The sequence below is a fragment of the Harpegnathos saltator genome, unplaced genomic scaffold (assembly GCF_003227715.2).
Source record: "Harpegnathos saltator strain DR-91 unplaced genomic scaffold, Hsal_v8.6 scaffold2, whole genome shotgun sequence".
Classification (NCBI taxonomy): domain Eukaryota; kingdom Metazoa; phylum Arthropoda; class Insecta; order Hymenoptera; family Formicidae; genus Harpegnathos; species Harpegnathos saltator.
The window spans coordinates 31,955-52,500 of NW_020229983.1; the positions used below are offsets into that span (position 1 = coordinate 31,955).

Here is a 20,546-nt window from a genome sequence, read left to right on the forward strand (position 1 = left end):
AAAGTTGAAGCCGCTCGCCCCGTTGATACGACAGTCGAGCGGTATGAACTGCCGTTAAGTACGCATCATGACGCCTTCCGTTCGCTAAACGTGCGCTAAACGTGTGACGCAACAAACGCGTGTAGAGAATCAAATTATGCGAGAGCGCGGGCAGGAATGCGTGACTCGTAAATCACGCTCCGCCACGCGAAGAAGCATCTCGGGAAAGTGAAGAAATATTTTCTATAAACGAGCCCGCGCGCGCTCGACCCACCTACGGGCCTCGTCAAATCGGACCTGGATGGTACCGGGGCATCACGTGGGACCGCTTTTTATTATGCAATCCTGCGCGCGCTCTCGTGTGCGTACACGTGCGCGCGCACACAATCGCGTACGCGAGGGCGTAGGACGCCGTGTGAGATCGAAAAGGGGATAATAGGAACGTACCGGCCCGCGTTCTCTCTTCTGTATTGTAATTCATTCCGACCGAGCCCTGCTCGTAAGAAAGGGAGAGAAGAAAGAGAAGGTAAATAAGTGGGATCCGTCGGGACGAGCAAGCGCGGGAGCGTGGCGCCGGTTTACGAGGCGGATTTCTCGATCGTCGTGCGAGTATCCTCTGTTTTCATCAATTTCAATCCTTCGTTTTTCCCTTCGACTCGAGCTCGACACGTTGACGTCTGTCAATGTAGCTGGTGTTTCCCGAGAAGAACAGTCCCGAAAATAAAGTTCACAGAGTCGAATATTGGAGTTCCGGGTAGAAACGCTCGAGTTACGGAAATCGCGGCGAGTTCACGCTTTTGACACACGGACGCGCGCGTGTGTGTGTGTGTGTGTGTGTGACAAGCGAATCTGATCAAGCGAACTTGAGGTGTCGGGACACGTAGCAAAATATTTTCGTCTCTTCCGACGAGCGAGACAGGAGCTGAAGGCTCCTGTGATCCAGCGTTCAAATCCGCCGAGTGAAAGGCCCATGAGAGCCGAACACTGACTGGTGTTTGCACTGGAAAGCGAGTCGCGGACGATTCACCCGTTCGTACGAGGAATTACATCCGCGCGAAATTGTTGCCTTTGATGCAACCGTCGTCGTGCGGCCGAACGTTACGGACGTTTGAGAGGCCGCCGTCGCCGCGAAAAGCATTTCCTCGTGTTTGCACGGTTATTTCCCGGTCGAGAACGACGGAAACGAGCGAGCGACGACGGTTTCCGCGTGTTTGCAATGTAGATTTCGCCGATAGACGGGCACGCCGAGTGGCACGCGTCCGCCATTATTACGTAAGAGATGCGTGTCAAATGACGGTAGATTGCCAGCCGTCGGCTTGATCTTTTTACTTCGCGTCGCCTACAATTGCTAGCCTTCGTATTTGCCCCACTTCCGACACATGCTCACAACTCACGTACGCAATTCGTTGTTATTGCGGGAAGGCTTCTGCCGCGACTCTATCCCGTTCTCGCGACGCTTTCAGCGCGAATTTGTCGCACGCGACACACCGTGTTAGCCATTTCTCTCTCTCTCTCTCTCTCTCTCTCTCTCTCTCTCTCTCTCTCTCTCTGCCTCTAATTCCAACTCTCCTCCGCGCCCCCCTCTCCCCGGTTTGGTCAGCAGGATTACGAAGGATTGCGGTGCGGGACTTTTCACGTCTGGTAGACGAGATCCTCTTCAAGCAGCGCATCGACGCTCAATTTTAGCGCTTCTCTCCTTAATTTGTGGCGAGGAGCGGCAGGTGCGGATTCCGTTGATGTCACTTCTTCTTTTTTCTTCTTTAATAAAACAGAATCGTCGCGGGAGGACGATTTTCTTCCACGACAGACAAGCGTCGGGACGAAAGTCGCGGCGACATCGCAACACCGGCGTGCGCTCCGTCGCGCCGTAAAATGTATTACCGAGGCGAATGCCGACACGAAGATGCAACAAGAACACGCCAAACGGTGAACGAAAAGTTGGACGAGGTACCGTATCGTACATTAATCCACATCGAGATAAAGCGAATCAATCTCTCTCTCTCTCTCTCTCTCTCTCTCTCTCTCTCTCTCTCTCTCTCTCTCTCTCTCTCTCTCTCTCTCTCTCTCTCTCTCTCCTGTCTCGCTTACGTCGCCTCCTTACTCTCGTCGGAAAAACACGGCGATAGCGAAAATCACGGGACACCCGATATAAGGGGGCAGACCGGGAGGGAAGTTATGCAGGCGCGTCGGCCGAACTCCGTTCCGCGGAGTCGCGGAACCCGTTTGCCGATATCTCGCTTTATACCGGCAGATAAAGAGCCCGTCGCTCTTTTAGCGCGCGGTCCTGCATTCTGCGCCCGGATTCCGCGAGCGTTTGCTCCGCTTACCTCCTCGCGGTTCAATGGAACCGCGCACAATGCAATTTTGCACCGAGCGCTTATACGGTGCATTGCCTTAACGATTCCCACTTCTCTCTCTCTCTCTCTCTCCTCTCTTCCTTCCCCTGCCCTTCACTCCGCTCTACACACACGTTTTCACGTGGTTCAGCGTGATAGACCGCGTCGGGAGATGGACGAAATCATGAGAGGAAAAGAGAAACCGAAGCCGTAAATGAAGTTTTCCCGCCAAGCGGCTCGAATGGCCAGCGAGATTGTTATTTCCCAGCTGAGGATGATCAGCGCGGAGTATCGTTGCGGAGTATCGGATTCCCGATGACTTTACCGCGTCATAGGCGGAACTCTCGGAGGAGTCGGCTTACGCGAAGAGAGATCACGCGGTATCGTGTTTGCAAGTGCAGCTCGCAGGCGCGTCGAGAATGGTTCCGGAATTGGTCTTTTCTGCTCTCGATCGGAACGGAGCAAGGATCGGCCCGGCCGGCCTAGATACTGCGATCAGCACGGCTAGGGTTGCCAAAACCAAAAGTTAAAAATTACCGGACATTTCTTCCTTGGTAACCAAACCCAAAGCGGACTAAACCGGACAGAAATAATAATCATAACGTTACATTAAATACCAAATATGAGAAGAATTTATTTAGAATATTAATTTCCAAACAATTTTATAAACAAGATTTGATTGAATAAAATAATAAACTATTACTTTTTTAATGTATATGGAATGATGGATCGGCAGATCATCCACTAAATGGCTTTTCGTGGCGCTCGATCGTTTGTAGGCGCTTGAAACGGAGAAACGTTGCTAAAATCTGAACTCTCTCATTCGATTGATTGGATATAACTTAAAAAGCGGACATATGACGCCCGGTTTGACTTACCAACCGGATACTGGACAAGACTTCTGAAAACCTGACAGTCCAGGTCAAAACCGGACCACCTAACCACGGCTCGACTTGTTGAGAGAGAGAGAGAGAGAGAGAGAGAGAGAGAGAGAGAGAGAGAGAGAGAGAGAGAGAGAGAGAGAGAGAGAGAGAGAGAGAGAGAGAGAGAGTCGTTGACCGTCGCGGGTCGCCGCGACAATAACGCTAAATTATTTTTCTGCGCGGAAAGAAATTGTCGTCGCACGAGCGCGAGCGTGCGACGCGCCGTCGGTCTCGCGGAGGCCTTATAGGATCTCGTGGCCGAAAGCGTGTCAATGTCGAAGTATTCCACTTTATCTCAAACAGGAAGGCGTCTTTTATTGCCGCTCTAATCGAAACTCTGCCGCTCCAGTTGGGGCGCTCGGATGGGCGCGCGCTTCTATATGTCTAATGGAAAGCGAAAATCCGGAGTGTCGGGCGAGCGAGCCCAACGCTCTTCTGTCTCTCTCCTTTTTTTGTGCGCATCCCACAATGCTCCCGTTTGTGAATGAAGGTGGGACAATAGCGAGCGTCCTCGTATGCGTGATCTGATTACGGGTATAATACGTCGTGATTCACAGAACTGCGTCACTTCGCGTTCGTAGTAGCCGTTTTAATGGAGTAATTCTGACATTACAAAGGACGTCCTCCTGCTCCTCCTCCTCCTTCTTTCCTTGGGAGCGTGTATATAATCGATGAAAGGACGGCGGAATAGCCCGCACGGCGATCCTCGCGATCCGCGCACTCGGCTTGTTTGCGAAGCGGAGAATCCCGGCCGCGGCGGTTAATTATCGTCCGTTGATTTTTACCGGCCGAATCGTGATCGCGAGAGCGCGCCGAACAATCGAAAAATCGGACGGACAGTGGTGACGTGAAGACAACGCACTGAAGAATATCGCGTGAAGCGTCGTCTGCAATATGTCTGCAGTAAGCAATAGGAAGTAAGCGTAAACAGTAAGAAACGGACCAACCACGGTTGATTATTTTTGTCACAATCGACCGTGATTGCTTGATTTCTTACCGCTTACTGCCATTGTAGACGAACCCGAAGAGGCAAGACAGAATTCGGGAGCTCGCGGCTGCTTCGAATTCGCGTCGTAACGAGCCGGTTGCCGCGCGCACGCGATCTCGTTTCTCTCAATCAATAATTTATGAGCCTGCTTTTTAACGATTGCTACTTTGCATTATACGTATATCAACACACGAGGTGCTCTTATGAAATCAAATTACGCCGTTAGCGTTGCACACGCCAGAGTTGCGACGAGAATGCGCTCTCCTTTTAATCGCGACGCGCTCTTTATCGCGTCGATATAGGCAACGAACGTAACCTAACCGGCGCGAGGCGGCCGAGCTATTAATCCCATTTACGCGCGGCGCGTCGACACTTCTCGAGCCGAGGAGCTGCGAGCGTAAGGTGTGGGAAACACGCAAGCCAATTCTCATACGAGAGAGAGAACTCTGTCCCAGATTCAAATCCGCCGCGATCCGCCGCGCCGGTCGTCCTTTTACTCCAACCGGCGAATTTCGCGGATGCCTCCTTTCGTCATCGTTGATCGCACGCTTTCTCTTCCACGTCGCGCGGCGTCGCGCTCCGCGCGCGAGCGAAGGGACGATCCGGCCCTTTCGGGAAAGCGCGGTCGAATCTCGGCGCCCTTCTCAGGCGAGGATTCTCTTACGAAACTCGTCGAAGCTCGTCCGAGTGTTTCTCACGTTTTTGTTACATAGAGCGTGCAGCTCCCGTAAGAAATTGATCGTACAACTTGATAAGATAACAATTACATAATTGATAAGATAATGATGTCACAGGCGGGGGCAAGTGAGACGAAAACGCGCGGAAACGGCGCCGAAGGTTCACTCGTGCTCGTCGAATAAAATTGAAGACGACGTTTATTATCTGCTCCGAGAAGCGTTCGTAAAAGTTTTACGAGCGGAAACTCGTACTCGGCGTTCACCCGGGCATCCGAAGAAAATTAATTTTCTTTTTTATTGGCGTCGAAATGCCGAACTTCCTCCCACGAGCCCGAATTTCATGGGAAAATGTCGAGAGACCTGCGCAAATTGCGGCACCCACCTGGGATAGCGTTAACCTGACAGCCGCAGGACTTTGAGAGCAGCAACCGCAAGTTTTCGTGAAGGTCAAGCCCTAATTTGGTTTACGCTCGCTTCTATCGCGGCAAAAAGCGCGATTTCGGAACGGTGATTCAACTGCTTCTTCTTTCACCTCGAGAACCGCGGAATGCGCGGCCGCGCGACATATAAGGTGCCTCGGTTTCCTCGCTCTTGAGCGAGGCGATTAATCGCCGATCGAAACAATGTCTCGCGTTTCTTACAGTCGCAAGTACAATCGCTGCCCACGAAGAGACCACCGACGCGAAGGCGCGACCGCCGTCGTTGCGTCTCCTCCCGCCGCGGCATTTCGGTGCGTTTATCGCCGGCTTTATGACACCTCGGCGAGGTGGACGAGAGCGAAGTCGTTTCGTCACACTGATCTTTAACGCGAAACGGCCTCGCGCAGACACGAGGACGCAGATAAAAGAATGGCGGAGGAGCGAGCTTTCCGAGCGAGCGCGGAAAAACGTGCTCGTAAAGAGAGAAAAAGTCGCGGGGGAATCCTGACGACCAACGACGATGACGACGGACGCGCGCAGTTTGTACCGTCACGAAGCAAGCCCGGCTCTGTTTCTTACGGCGTAAAAGCGCTCCTAAATTACCAGAGTGTTATCGCATTACGTAACTGGATACCGCACGGAAAAGTCATTAGAATGCGCTCAGGTGCGGATAATACCACACCTAGGTATTACCGAAAGCACGTTTTCTCTTCGGGAAATGTCGCGTCCTCGCGACGCGTATCTCCTCCGCATGCGAAATCCGCGTGCGAAACCTTGAAGCGAACCCTCGAACAACAGTCTGAATTGTCGTTAGTATATTATCTTAATTTATTTCGATTTTCTACTTCGACGCGAACAATGCTACCTTTCGCATCGGACTTTTCCACTTTCCTCCTCGTCGTCGGCCGTACTTTTTTATTCGCCTCTCTCGCCGGCGCTCTTGGAGCGCCGCACTTTCACTCCGAAGCGCTTGATTATTCTTCATCTGTGATTCCTTATCGTTTACTCCCGTTCTCGTCTCTCTCTCTCTCTCTCTCTCTCCCTCTCTTTTTTCCTCTCACGGAAATGTCCGACTCGTCGTCGTATCGCATTAGATGTCTCAAAACATCCGGCAGGATCGATACACTCCTCCGCACGATGGCAAACAGGGGATCACCATTACGTATAAGCCCAGCGACGCGACGAGCAGGTAGCATCCAATACAGTGTTTTACGCCCGCGTCCATTGCGCAGCGCGTCGCTGTGCACGTACCGGGTGTCCGATAAGTGCTTAGGACGGGCGTCGTTCGATTCGAAACGGGGGCGAGGTTTCACTCGCGAGAAAATAGGGGTTTTTGCAACACCGTGATCGTGAATGCTATTGGTCGCGTACATCGCGACGTTATTTCTCAGCGAATAACGTTCCCGATTTACGTTCAACGTAAATCTGAGAGACGATATTGCAAAAGCTCCTTCATACTAAATATATTGCCATTTTCTACGTAAGCAGTGCTACGTGAAGACAAGATTTTTTTCTTGGGACTTGTTGGTCTCACCCTGTCGTGAAAAATCTTCCGTCGACAGTCCGGAGATCTCATTTGACATTTTCTCGAGAAGGTTGAGAGCGAATGTTGCGCTCCGACTTAGCTTAGCGGATTCTCGCTCCGTTCGACTGGACGTCGCGTCGGAGCGCGCGAAATCCACTCTTGAATTTCGAGTGCAAAATATTCACTTGGAACGGCGAATTCACGCCGTCTGAGTGACAGATCGCTCGATTTCGAACGATGCTCTCGCTTTCGAGTGAAGTTTCACCGCCGGAAATTCAGAGAGTATCTCTCCGCTGGAATATTTAGAGGCCCGTCTCTCGCATATATATAGAATCGCACGTCAATTCCTTTGGCCTTTGAGGAACAAGATCTCTTCCTCCCTCCCTCCCCGCTTCTCTCTCTTTTTCTCTCGTCACGGAGCGTCTTCCGCGAGGACGGAATTTTGCGGAGCAGACGCGCGCACGTGTGTGCACACGTATATCGACGGCGTCGCCGTCCGGATCGTACGATCCGATTGTCGCGACACCGCGTCGGAACGGCTTCGTGAAAGTAATTTATTAGCCGCGAGAGAGCCCGGGCCGGTTAAACGCGAGTACGCGAGTACGCGAGCCGAAGCACCGCGGCGTGGCGCGGCGGGAATCGCGTATTCCCGCGAGCACGCTTATGCGTGCGGAGATTACGGGTGCCGTGCGTGCGCGAGAGGAGTAAAGGCCGTGTCACGCTGCTGGCATTCGCGCGCGCGGAGGCGGTCGCACAAGTGCGACGAAGAAACGCACGTGCCACGAGAGTGACTTCGAGACGATGAGCTGAGGACACTCGGCTGGTTAGGCCGAGTTGGTGCACGCGCGCGATTTTACTCGAGTTTCGGCTCTCTCATAGTTTCTCACCTGAAACTCGCGTCAAGTGTCAGACTTCATTTCGAGACACGAGCTCTCCAGCTGAATCGCGGCTGTAAAGCCGCCACCACACACAACGAACTTAAGCAGTAAGATGTTAAGCAGTAAGCAAATCGCAATCGAGATTTAAAGACGCCATTTTAAATACTTATGAGAATAATTGATTGTGATTGGTCAGTTTCTTTACTGCTTACGTTCATTTGTGTGTGTGTGTGTGTGTGTGTGATGGCCTTTTAAAGAAGAGTCGTGCGTATCGAATTCAGCTCGTATCCGACTTTACTTTGTACTCGGACCTGACTAACTCACGTGAGAAGAGTTTCGCGCGCGCGCGCGAAACATACGAGTAGCTTTTTTCAAGCATCAAGTAAAGTCCGTATTAAAACCAGCGTCGGCGAACGTGAAAATGGCGTGGCTCTCTTTGCAGCTCCCGCTTCTATCCGGCTTTCCAGCCGGGATATGATCGAAGAGAGAAACGTGTAAAGCCTCTCGGTCGATTTCGATTATACCGGGTGTGCGTGAAGCGATTAATACGGGTTCGAACAGTCGCTGGTCGACGGAAGAGAGAAGAGAACGTCGCAGAGGACTCGTCCTCTCACTACGCGATTACTTTCGATACAGATTCATCGAGCCCCGCTCGTCAAGCTCGCAAACTCCGGCGGAGCCTCGCGATCCCTATTCTTCCTCCAAATACGTAAACGTGTGATCGCAGGTTCGACCACCTGAGGGTAAATGACTCTCGCTCGATCGAGCCTGCGAGCTTTTCATCAAAGCGCATGCAGCGCGCATTCGCAGGACATTCGCGATTAGGGTTTCCGAATGGCCGGGATTTCTGGGAAATGTCCTGCAATTCTTAAGCTTGTCCCGCGCGTCCAGGAATTTAAATCTTCTGTCCCGGAAAGTCAGAATTTCAACAAAATCATAATCATAACATTCATGTTTCTAACTGGCACCAGAGAGAAACCTGTTACCGCGATTTATAGAGTTGAATCTTCCGACGCGCCATCTTGGGTATAATCTCGGGTAATCTTTCGGCTCACTATCCAGCAAACAAGCTCATTTTAACGACAAAATCTGGTAAAAAATGAACAAGAAATGAACAAAAAGAGAAGAAAAAAAATCTTGCAGAAGAGTAAACTGTCGTTACCCAGCGTCGAATGTAGCGTAAAACTGAACACTTTTTCAACAATGACGTCAGCCATATTAGATCCGTCATTTTGAATTTTACAAAATGCTTCTGAATCGGCGATATGTGTATGTGTGCGCGTGTGCAAGTTTCAACAAATCAGATATACATATTTCTAAGAAATATTGCTTCAAATATGTATAAAATAGATATAAAATATGTATGTATATAAAATAGTGTACTTGTGCGAAGCTTGAAAAATTTCGGAAAAATTGAGAAAATTAATTTAAACCACAAATGACAACAGATTTCTTCATATTTTGACATAAAGAATAACTATAAAAAATTGCAAACAAATCGGCGTCTGACGTTTCCCGAGGTTTACTCGTCTCACCCCCCCCCCCTCTACCCCCCAAACTTAACTAAAATTCTCCAGCAATCTATTTTTCAACCGTCGCCTGAAAAATGTCCCGGAAATAATCATTTCGCATCTGGCAACCCTACGCGCGCGACACATCGGCGCGGCGGGTCGCCGAGTATTCCGCCGAGCGGTGTGAAACGGCCCTAAAACGCGATGCGACGCGCGCCAGGATCGCGCGCGCGCGAGAGAGAGAGAGCGTGTGTAAGCGATACGTGCATGTGCAGCGGGCCTCTCGCTCACGCAGGCACGCACGTTACACGCACACGTGGCGCGGTGCGGCGTGCCTGCGGTAGTATCAGCCTCAACGACCCGGACGGGAGTCCCGAAGCCGCACTTTCTAAAGGCCTTCGTCGCTTTTGCGGGCTTGTCTATCGGCCGCGCGAGTCGGCGTACGCGTCGCGTATTCTCGCGGGGACTGATACGCGCATCGCGCGTCCGCCGCGTGCGCACACAATGTCACCCATGAACGGCGCCATCGCTCTTTCTCGACCTATAGCCGAGTGGCCGCGAGCGGACGAGCGCGATGATCCACGTTTTCGCTCGAAAACCGGTATACAGAGCCGCTTGATCGGCCCCTCCGCCTTCTTTCCTTTTTTTCGGCTAAACCGCCCGAAGGAAGGCCGACGTATCGTCGGCGGTCGACCGGCCGGCCGCCGCGCCGGAGAGCCGGCGGGTTTGCGTTCTAAATTGAAACAAATCGGCCGCGGAGACGGGCCTTCGTCCTTCGTCCTTCGCTTTCGATTGTTTCACTGAGTGCCGGGCGCTCTTCCGCACGTGACTCGCGCGACTGGGCGACTGGGCTCCTCGTCCGTCTCACCTGCGGCCAGCGCGAGGCTGCGCGCTTGGCCGATGGAGAAGTCGCGGGAGTTTTTGTCAAGCGGATTATTTTTTGTAAATATAACAATGTACCTCGCGAGAGAAGCGCGCCGCAGGAGAGAGCGACACGACGTCTCCGCGACGCGGTTGGTCGAGTCGCGTGATTTTCCGCCGGTGATGCCTTTACGATACCGACGTGCGTTAATTATCTAGCAGCGAGCAGCTTTGCCCACCGGTGTCTTTTATTCGTGTCGATGAGGCTCGAGATGCAGCGGGGAAGTACCGTCCACCTCGGAAGAGACCGCGGGGACTGGAGACGCCGAGACATTGGCATAACACTCGACACGTATCGCATAATTACCGAGACGGAAACGATTTTCTTTAGACGAGCGGTCTCGGCTGAAGCGAATCGAAGAAAGAATCCCGAGGAGCGCTCGCGCGGCCTTCGGGTGCAAAGCGCGAGCGTCGGGAAGGATCAGAGGTGGCTCGCGACGCCTCGCGGGGCCTCTTATTTGCGACGATGATGCTGCCCCGCGGCGCACACAGTGATATTTATAACTTGCGTCGCGGTGCGAATCACTTGGACGAACATCGCTTAGACGAACGCGGGCGTTCCCTTCGTGACGTCGCGCGCGAGCTCGCGCATCGATCTTGCGGAGACGGAGGACGATGGCTGCGTCGGATACTCGAGCGCAAAAGTGACGTCGAGAAAAATTAGAGAGTTGCTCTCATAGACACAATATACCTAGACTGCGTGTTCGAGGAGGGGGGTATAGCTCACAGAGAGAAGGATGCGCTCTGTTTTTACTTGTCGTTCTCTCTCGCACACTCTCGAGGAAAGGGGAATAGGCAGTTGCTAACCTGTACGACAGTACAACCGCTGTTTTTTATCTGCTTCCGATGTAGCGATCAACTCAGATCACACCGTGCCTTCAGCTCACCCACGAGTAGGGATGCAACGATTTCTCAAAATATCGATAACGATATTATCGTCATTCGGAACCATCGACAACGGTAATATCGATAATTTTGAAAAATATCGATATTTATATAAAAAAATGTATACATACAGGGGTGTGCATATAAAGGGTATGCACGAAAAATTTGAAAAGATCTTTCCGAAATTTTTATCTTCATACAATTTATTGTCGTATTCTTATTAGAAAATATATAATGAACCGCAGTCATTTGCCGGAAATCACCACGTACATGGAGCGGGAGATCTACCACGGTTCAACGATTGAGGTGGAAATGATAAAAGTGAGCGAATTTACTAGACATCGAGCAATTACATAATATATATTCCAGTGAATTCACTCACTTTTGTCATTTTCATCTCGGTCGTAGAACCGTAATAGGCCCCCAGAGCTGTAACTGAAAAATACGAAAATCAGTAAAATTCATATCGATATGTCGACTTTATCGGACACAAAAAATGTCGATAAATATTGGATATTTGTCTCTCGATATGTCGATATTTCGATATTACCGATTTATCGTTGCATCCCCTACCCACGAGATATATACAGGTATAACCGCTGTACTGTCGTACAGATTAGCAACTACCTCCCCTATTCCTCTTGCACGCGACGACGCTTTCACTCGGAAGGAACTTTGGAACGCGCGCGCGAGATAAGGGAATTTTATTTCTCTCTCTCTCTCTCTCTCTCTCTCTCTCTCTCTCTCTCTCTCTCTCTCTCTCTCTTGAGAGTTCAAAGAAGAGGAAACGTAAATCCTCCTTTCAGAGAGTTCAGCTGCGTTGCGGGACTCATTGGGAAGAATGCAACTTTTCTGCCGTTGACTTGCGACAGATGTTTATGCGGAAAGTAGGTTATTATTAATAATAAGTGTTATTGTTATGCCAGTTGACTGAGAATCTTTTAAACGAGATAATGTGGTGAGAGGAGAGAGGCAAAGTGTTTCGTGAACGCACACACGCGCGCGCAAGGCGAAAATGTTCCCGTTTCGAGATCGACTTTTCTCTCTCTCTCTCTCTCTCTCTCTCTCTCTCTCTCTCTCTCTCTCTCTCTCTCTCTCTTTCTCTCTCTTCGTTAACTGCAGCTCGCGCAACAAGTTGCTCCTCCAGCGGACGAGATAATAATAAGTGCGCGTGTACGCGAAGTCAAAGATCGCGTCTCTCAACGTCGTTCTCGATGCGCGCGCGCGCGTAAGGTATGTTTGCGCGCACTGAGGATACGCAAACTCCCAAAGTTGAGGATTACGAAATACGAACGGACGCGAGATTTCTAACAAGCGTGCCTTTTCAAGCGAGCGCTCTAACACTCATTTGAATGATAAGTCGAAAGAAACGAGAGGATTAGAAGCGACGCTAAAACGCGCCGCGGGCTCTCATCCGATAATAGCGCGCGCATTTCACCACTCGAGTGGACGAATCCATCACGTGTATCGGTGGGATCGTCCATCGAGCGGCGTATTATTCTCCGGAATTGTCTTCGCCAGCGGCTCCCAGCTGGTCGTGAGATTTCGACTCTGGAAAAAAGAAAAAGAAAACGAGAACGATATAAAAAACGATCGAGTTCCCTCGATCGAATGCCCGAGTTTATACATGGAGATACTCGTCGGACGAGTAAAACCGACCTTCGTCGATCTCCCTCATATCTTTTACTGTCGACTGGGAGATCCCCTGGCGCTGTTTCGCGACGATATGAAAATTGCCGATAGAGAAATTTGCGCGACGAAAGAGAGACAGGCGCCGACAAATGCCGAAGGCCAAAGTTGTGATATGGAAACTCGGGGCAAGACTCTGAGCGAAAGTCAGACAGGTCACCCTAGATAAATCGATCGGAAGCGGATAATAAGGGGAGTATCCAGAGCGCAGACCTTACAAAGTCGAAGTTCGCACTCGGTGTTGCTTTTCAGCTTCCGCTCGGTATTCACATTCGAAGCTCATATTTAAGATTAAGATTTCGGGTCTTAAGGTTTATCTCTATACGGGTTATTTTTCTATTGCGGCTACGAGGATAAACTTCTTCGTCTTTTCGTCGCGGAGATAAGAATAGATGACGATATTGATAACAGTATTAATAATAGTAATTAATAATAAATAACAATTCCATCTTCTCTTATATTTTTAACAACTCAACGTTCTCTCTTAAGCGCAAGATCCGACTTCGGCGACCGTCGGCTTTGATTCTAGTTTCCAAAGTGTGCCGGCGACATTCACGCGACCACGTTCGAGTGCCCTCCCCCCCCCCGCTCCGGCGGGGGGTTTCGTTCGCTCGTTCGTTCGGCGGTAACGAGAGGATATCGAGCGTCGCGCCAGCGGACGACGAAGACAGGTAGGACGGCGCGAGAGCGAGACGCCGCCGCCGCTTCCGCGTTTCTCCCGAGGCACGTAAATCTCGTGGCGACCCGCGAGACCCGCTCGTCCGGAGGAATTCGCCGGGGAACCAAGCGCGACGTCTCTCACACGTTCAACGCTGCCGCAAAGGGCGCGATTGCTTACAAGTGCGGCAAAGGCGCGCGTAATTCCTCCAGCGAGGCGAGTAGTAGGCCGCTGCTCTTTCCGACTTCTCTACGGAGTCCCCCTCGGGAGTTTAGTCTCGGGGAGAATAAACTACCGTCGTCGTCGTTGTTGGGGGAAGGCAGCGGAGGGGGAGGGCGGGAGGAGGGAGAGGGGTGAACGTTTGAACCCCCCCCGCCCATGCGTGTGTGCACGTTCGCGGCAAGTGGGAAAGCGGTTTACAGAAGTCGCGCACCGTCGATATTTCTCACCTCCGGCTTTCTTCCCTTCGTGCAACGGTAGCTCGTGAACCTCCGCCAGCACCTGCGCGCGATGTCCGGGAGAGTTCCTTTGAGACGATCGAATCCTCCGTTGCATTGTGTTCCGCGAGAAGATGTTTGCTGATTTCGCGTCGGAGAGAAGGGAAGCTTACGGTCGCCTTCCCTTCTCGCTTCGCCCTTCGTGCCTCGCTATTTCTTCCCTCCATCCGCGAAGAGCCGTCTTCGAGGGACGCGGGAACGGTCACATTATCGCGAGAATTAGCGAGGACGAGACGCGAGCGCGCGAGAGAGAGAGAGAGAGAGAGAGAGAGTGTGTAGGAGGACGCGTGGAACTAATGCGCGCGACTCGCGGCATGTGTAACATCGGCGTTTCGTCAGCGTCAAGTGTCGCGACGGATATACCAGCGCTGTTTGCTGTGCCAATCGACGCGTCGAATTACTTTCACCGACTTCGGCCGAATCGTACGTGCGTGGCCGCGGCCGCGCAAAAATCTCGGCGAGGAGGAAAAAAGCGAGCGCGAACGACTGTCACAGACCGCCGCGCCGCGGCAAAAGTGCGCTCCTAACGAGCCGCTGCTGCCGCGGTCCTCCTTGCATCGTCGCGTCTCTGCGACGGGGAGTCGTTCGTTTTTGTGCCGAGGAAACTAATGCAATTACGCAGGAAAATTCACCGCGCGGAAAAACGGCGGTCGTCGTCTCGGGGCGGAACGATATCTTCGAGATAGTTCGCGCGCTCGTTCTCGCGATTTCGACTTGCCGCGGGTAGTCTCTCTCGCCGATAATATCCCCCCCCCCCCGATTTGGGAAAATCGAGCGGTTCGGGAAACGAGCGGCGGGATTAATCGATGAAAGTGCAAATTCATGTGCGGTAACACGCACGCGGCGCGACTTGCCGCGCCATTAATTCGCGTGGAAAGTGTCAAGACTTACAAAATCACTTTCAATTCCTTTCCCGCGTAACGCAACGGCAGGTGCCGGACTTTACGCGCGGCTCTCGCAGCTCTCGATCTCGAACGAATCTCACGGCGATATCGAGCAGCTTGATCTCTCCGCCGCGAATATTATCCCGATCACCGCGCGAATATCTCGTCTCGTTTCCCACAGACGCTCGCGATTCAACGAGAGAAATATGCACGCTGAAGAAAAAAAACGGAGGGAAAGAACCGACCGGGGGTTTCAGGGTTGCGCAATTTTTCTCGCACAAACTACAGCCGCGGGTCGAACGGAATCGTCAATCTGCCGCAGGAATTTGCGTCGCAAAACTTGGTCGAGCGTGACAATTCAACGCAAAATTCTTTCCCTTTACACAAACGAGAGGTCGAGGGAAACACACGAAAAAATCTCGCAGTTGAGACCTTAAGATTAAGCGCGTTTCACTCGACTCGAGTAGTCACCCAGCAGGTCCCCCCCCCCCACCGCGAAAATCAACGCGCGACAAGCGCAAAGGTACCAATTAACATTCCCCAAGCGGCATTCGTCGGAAGCGCAAAGTGCGTTCGCGCTTCCACGACGGGAAACGGAAGCGGAAGAACAGAAACGTCGAGCGAACCCCGACATTCCGTCTCTGTCGGAGCCCAACCGCCCTTACTCGTCCGGCTAAAACGGGGCCCGCCTTCCTTTCACCTATCGTTTGCGCAGAAGAAGAAACCAAGCGGAGTTCACTCGAACGATTTCTCCGGGAATACCGCTCGGGGATGCAACCCCGAAATAATCGAGTTCTCTCGGCAGTCAAGAACTGAAAAGAGACTCACCCTTATGCCTGCGCCACTGCCTGTAGAGAAGCGTCGCGACCGCGAGCAGAACGAGCGTCGTCAGAAAGGTCCCGATCACGGCTCCAGCCACGCTGCCTGCTCCGAAGCAGGCATCCTGCGCTGCTGCTGTTGCTGCTGCGTCCTCCATGATTCGCGTTTAGGCTCGCCTCTCGCGCATATTCTCGCGCTGCTTCGACCGGTCGTCGGCGTTCTTGCCGCGCGACTTGCCTCTCTGCGACTCGCTTTCGCTCTACCTCTCTCTACCTTCCTCTCTCTCTCTCTCTCTCTCTCTCTCTCTCTCTCTCTCTCTCTCTCTTTCATATACGTGCAAACGCGCGCATACACGATCTCCTTCTTTCCTCCCCGCTCTCTTTCTCTCTCTCTCTCTCTGTCGCTCTTGCCTTCGCTCTCTCTCTCTCTCTCTCTCTCTCTCCCTCTCTCTCTCTTTCTCTCCTCTTTGCCGTGTCGTCAATTCAGCCGCATAGTTTCGCGCGTGAACAAAACTTGGGCCGGATTAGACACGCGACACGCAGGCACGCTCGCCGACATGCCGTGTATTTCGCAGCGTACGTCTCCTTCTCGCGCGCGCGCGTCCTTCTTCACGCCTCGTCCGCGTTTTCCTCGTCTCGGTATCCAGCGGTCGTTCGCGTCGCGCCCAATGAACGCGGGTTCAGCTGCGCGTCGTCGGAGCAGCGAAAAACGAGGAGCACGAGACTCGGCCTGTCGTGGTTGTTTTTACCGCGAAATCACGTCGGCTTCAAACGGGCAGCAGGTAGCCGCGCGCACGCGCGCGTAAAATGCGTCGCGGATAGCAAAAATCCGATCGGTTTCTCACGTTACCTCTCTCGGTCACGGGGAACGGAATGGTGTATGTACGCGACGACGACGACAATGGTAACGACAGCGAGGATAAGGACGACGGCGTCTCGAGCCGCGACGGCCAGCAGCTCGCCCGACTGAGATTCTTTCGCACTCTGAAGAGTGCTCCAGCGAACTCGCTCGGAATGCGAACGGAGATCACGTACGAGATGCGTACACGCACGCGTGTTCGCGACCACTCGGAAAATAACCTGCTGCTGCTGCTGCTGCTGCTGCCGCACGCTCTCTCGCCGCAGTGACACCACCCGCGCGACGTCCTGACTGTTACTGACGAGCAGAGCCGCCGCGCGAGTAAAACAGGTAGGCGAGCAACAGGTGCTTCTGGCTCCGCTAGGGGGTGGCAGGGTCGGGGGAGGGGAGAGATTGTTGATGTTCCAGGAGTCAGGATCGGGTCTATGCGGGTGGCCGGATGGAGTTCACTGGGGGGACCCGGTGAAAAGTGGGTGTTTCCCGTGAGAATCTGTGGCTTTCGCGATATTTTCATTTGTGATTCTCGACTTGTTGCCAGTCGGTGTGCGCGAACACGTCGTCTTCAAGCGTTACTTTTAGTAAATGTCGGTTGGAACGATTGATTGTTGGCGGATTTGCTACTTCTAGCTACGTAAGTTGACGACTAACAGCAAATGAAAAGCAATAATTTTATGTGTATTGATGAAACAAAGCGAGCAACATTGGGACTGAGAAAGAGAGCAATTTTTTACATTTGATTGATTGATGAAGAAAAAAAGTTTGTTTGTATCTAATGGCAAATTTTGGCAATATGGTCATATTGACAACTCTGTTATCTGAATTAGTCGTTTATTTAGTGAAAGTTTCCGGAATATCTACAGTTTCCTCGCAGAACATTGCAGATATCACTGGATAATTTGCAAATGTAAAATATTTAGTATGATGAAGTATATCGAAAAGATGTATTTTGTGTGTGAAAACGAATCTTTTCATGATGTATAAGAAGACGTAGAAAAACATGCGAGAATATGATGAGTGCGCCATCTCTAGACGAACGGTGCTTCTATTCCTTCAGGGTCAGTGTTCAAAGATTGAGCGAGTTTTCAACAATCGATACCACGCGCAATGACATAAGTAGCATCGATCATAGATCGGTAACAGCACGTAACAAACAAAAAAAGAAGTGAAATTCGAATGATTAACAAATTGACCAATCACATTCGATAGTGATTAAAAATATCAGACTTGATACGAGAAATTAAGAACGTGAGATGATATATTGAGATCCTCCATTATGATTAGCCAATTCTTTTAATGTTAAAATCTTCTTGTTTGTTTTCTATGCACTGTTCTAATAATAAAAAATATCTAATCGCTCGTGTATTGTTTATGCGTGAAACGTCCAAGAAAAATGACTTAGAATCAAACAAAATTTTAAAATAAAATAAATGTGATGTATTATAAAAAAAAAGTTTTTGAAACTTCTTAAAAAGATTTTATATACTGTTTTATATACTATTCACTTAATCTTCTATATTTGTGAACTTTGAAAGAATATATCTGGCTTGGGCGTTCGAGTGGGGAAAGGAAAGAACTGATTCTATTAGTAATTCTAAATTTGGAAATTTTTTCTCCCCAATGACGGATATAGATTTTAATATTTCTGTCCACATTACATCTATTTCTAAAAGAGCTAATTTTTCTTTTTCTGTATCATTATATACTAGTGGTAGCATTCTCCATTCATAAGCTAAACTTGTAATATCAAGATGTTTTATACATTTTGCAATAACAGTTAAATCTCTAAACTTTTCTCTACCGCTATAATAAAGCGATATTTTAGGTTGTAGAAATGTTAATTGTTCAAAGATTGTATCTTTGTATGGCAGATATTTCAACATTTCGGTAACTGCACTTGCATAAAAATTAAAACAATTTAACTTAATTTCTTTGGCACTCGTTGCAGATAATAATTTTAAACATTCTTCACATTCTGGTCCCACATATATGTCATCAATATTTAGTATATTGTCCTGGTTACTTAAATTTATATTAACAATATCTTCTAAAGCATTTGCAGTCATAAAATTTTGAGCAACTTTACGAATTAATTGTTGACTGTTATCTAAAAAAGTATGACTCAAAAATTTATGAGATTGATATAACATGTTTAAGTCATTAAAAAAATATAATGAATAATTTAAAAATAACAAATATGCTTTTATTAAATCATTATTGAACTGTTTTGAAAGAGTTTTTATAGATTTTGATGTATCATCTGTTGCATTATTTTCTGTAGAAATAAAATTCTGCAGAAATAAATCTTTTAAAATAACCCAATTTCCAGTTATTTTGACGATACATTTATGTAAAACTAACCATTTCTTAGGTGATCTTAAGATTTTATTTGTCTCTGCATTGAAAGTATCTTTAAATTCATTTAAATGCATAAATTCTTCTACGTTATCTGAAATATAAGAAGCTACTATTTGAATGAAATCCTTACATGATTCTGGTATGTGTGCATACGCAGTATCAACTACAATTGCGACTGAATGGTCAATACAATTTAGCTTGATAATATCTGGCATTTTTGACTGCAAATGTTTTATTACAGAATTGCATCCATCCATCATAGATGAATTATTGCCTGCTACTGCAACTATATTCTGTAAAGGAATTCTTTTCTTTTTGAGAAGATTTTTAAACTCTTCAAAAAATTTATCCACAGGATCTGTTTGATCTATACATATTAATGTTAATAATTGTGTCGTAACTGTTTTATCCTGTGGCGAAACGTATCGCACAAGAATGCACAGTATTCTTTTCGAATCATTGGTATTCTCGTCCATTAAAAGGGAAAATTTGCAGGTTTGTAAATTTCTGGTCATCTCGTCAATTTCATCAACTTCGCATTTGTCAGTTACTTGCATATTACTTGTACCTGTACCAGTGTAATCCAGATTAAGCGAAAGAGATGAAATAACTGTCGGATCTTTGCAGATTTCTTTTATTAATGGTATTAAACGATCCACGGCGTGAAACGGTATATTATGTTCGACGATAAAAGCTGTCAGTTTGATCTCTGCTCGTTTAACTTTATTCTCATATGTAAGGGTGGCTGATTCAGTAATTGTTTTACTTTCATTTTGTGCATTTTTAACATGTGTGTTTTCGATATGTGTATCCGTCTGTGAATGTTCAATTAACTTTGTTTTGTAACATTGAATAGTCACATCACACGTAGTACAAATGGCTCTATTTTCTGTGGAATGAGGAATTAACCACCCTTTAAAAATATCCTCCTCTAACCACGATGCTTGAAATTGCTCAACTCTCTGTTGGCTAAAATCTCCACCGTATTCAATGTCCATGATTCTTAAATGTTAATTTTTACTTACCACCGAACTTAACCTCATTTCGTTGTTTTCCGGACCTGTTACAAAACGCGTCTTTTATCGCGCATATAGAGGGAGAATAAAAGGGGTGTTGAACTTATTTTGAGCGGTATGTATAGGCTGTGTTCCAAAATCCACTGCCAGTACTGAAAATACATAGACTGCGTTCCGATATTCACTGCCAGTACCGCAAACATATAATTTGTGTCACATATACTATAGATTTTCAGCACTGGCAGTGAATATCGGAACGCAGCCATAGTTTGTGTCACGTATATTATAAATTTTCAGTGTTGGCAGTGAATATTGGAACGCAGCCGTAGTCGCACTTTTTACATTTAACGCACTTTTTATCTTTAGATGTTTTGCAACCAATGAAACAATCCATGCAACATCTGAAGATGAAAGGCAAGTGATCTTAAACGCAAGATCCGACAATCCTTGTCTATGAAATGGGAATATAACTACGAAGCCGATATTCACAGTCCGACATTAATCATTTGCTAGATTTATGCTTGCTTCTAGCAGCCTTAATTTAATCGCCTGGTTATTCCAAAGGAATCGACCAATCGCATTTGTCGCTAATTAGAATCGACAAACGCGATTGATCACTTCCAATGGAGAAACCAGCCAGTTGGGTTAACCACAGTTGGTAGAAACGCGCATTAAGGCATTAAAAATGTTTAATCACACGCATGGACACGCATCTAGATATCCGTGCA

General features: G+C 49.0%; 2 protein-coding genes across 2 annotated transcripts in view; both read right to left on the reverse strand.

Moving 5' to 3' along the window:
- The window catches only part of LOC105182923 (uncharacterized), a 36,029-nt gene extending 20,126 nt beyond the window's left edge, over positions 1-15,903 (reverse strand). The window contains exon 1 of the mRNA XM_011140726.2: positions 15,599-15,903. Within this exon, the coding sequence (XP_011139028.1) occupies positions 15,599-15,746 (148 nt within the window). The 5' untranslated portion in view covers positions 15,747-15,903. The remainder of the gene's footprint in view (positions 1-15,598) is intronic.
- A 2,046-nt stretch (positions 15,904-17,949) lies between these two features.
- Positions 17,950-19,818, reverse strand: LOC109503811 (uncharacterized). Its single transcript, XM_025297936.1, has 2 exons — positions 18,806-19,818; positions 17,950-18,247 (listed from the first exon to the last, which is right to left on the reverse strand). Exons 1-2 carry the CDS (start codon positions 19,798-19,800, stop codon positions 17,950-17,952), a joined length of 1,293 nt encoding a protein of 430 aa, XP_025153721.1. The 5' UTR covers positions 19,801-19,818.
- Between the last annotated feature and the right edge of the window lie 728 nt (positions 19,819-20,546).

Coding starts and splice junctions, on each gene's coding strand:
- LOC109503811 (XM_025297936.1), bottom strand. CDS start 19,800: ATGGACATTGAATACGGTGGAGATTTTAGCCAACAGAGAGTTGAGCAA. Junction 18,248..18,805: donor TTAAGATCACCTAAGAAATG/GTTAGTTTTACA, acceptor GCTTTATTATAG/CGGTAGAGAAAAGTTTAGAG.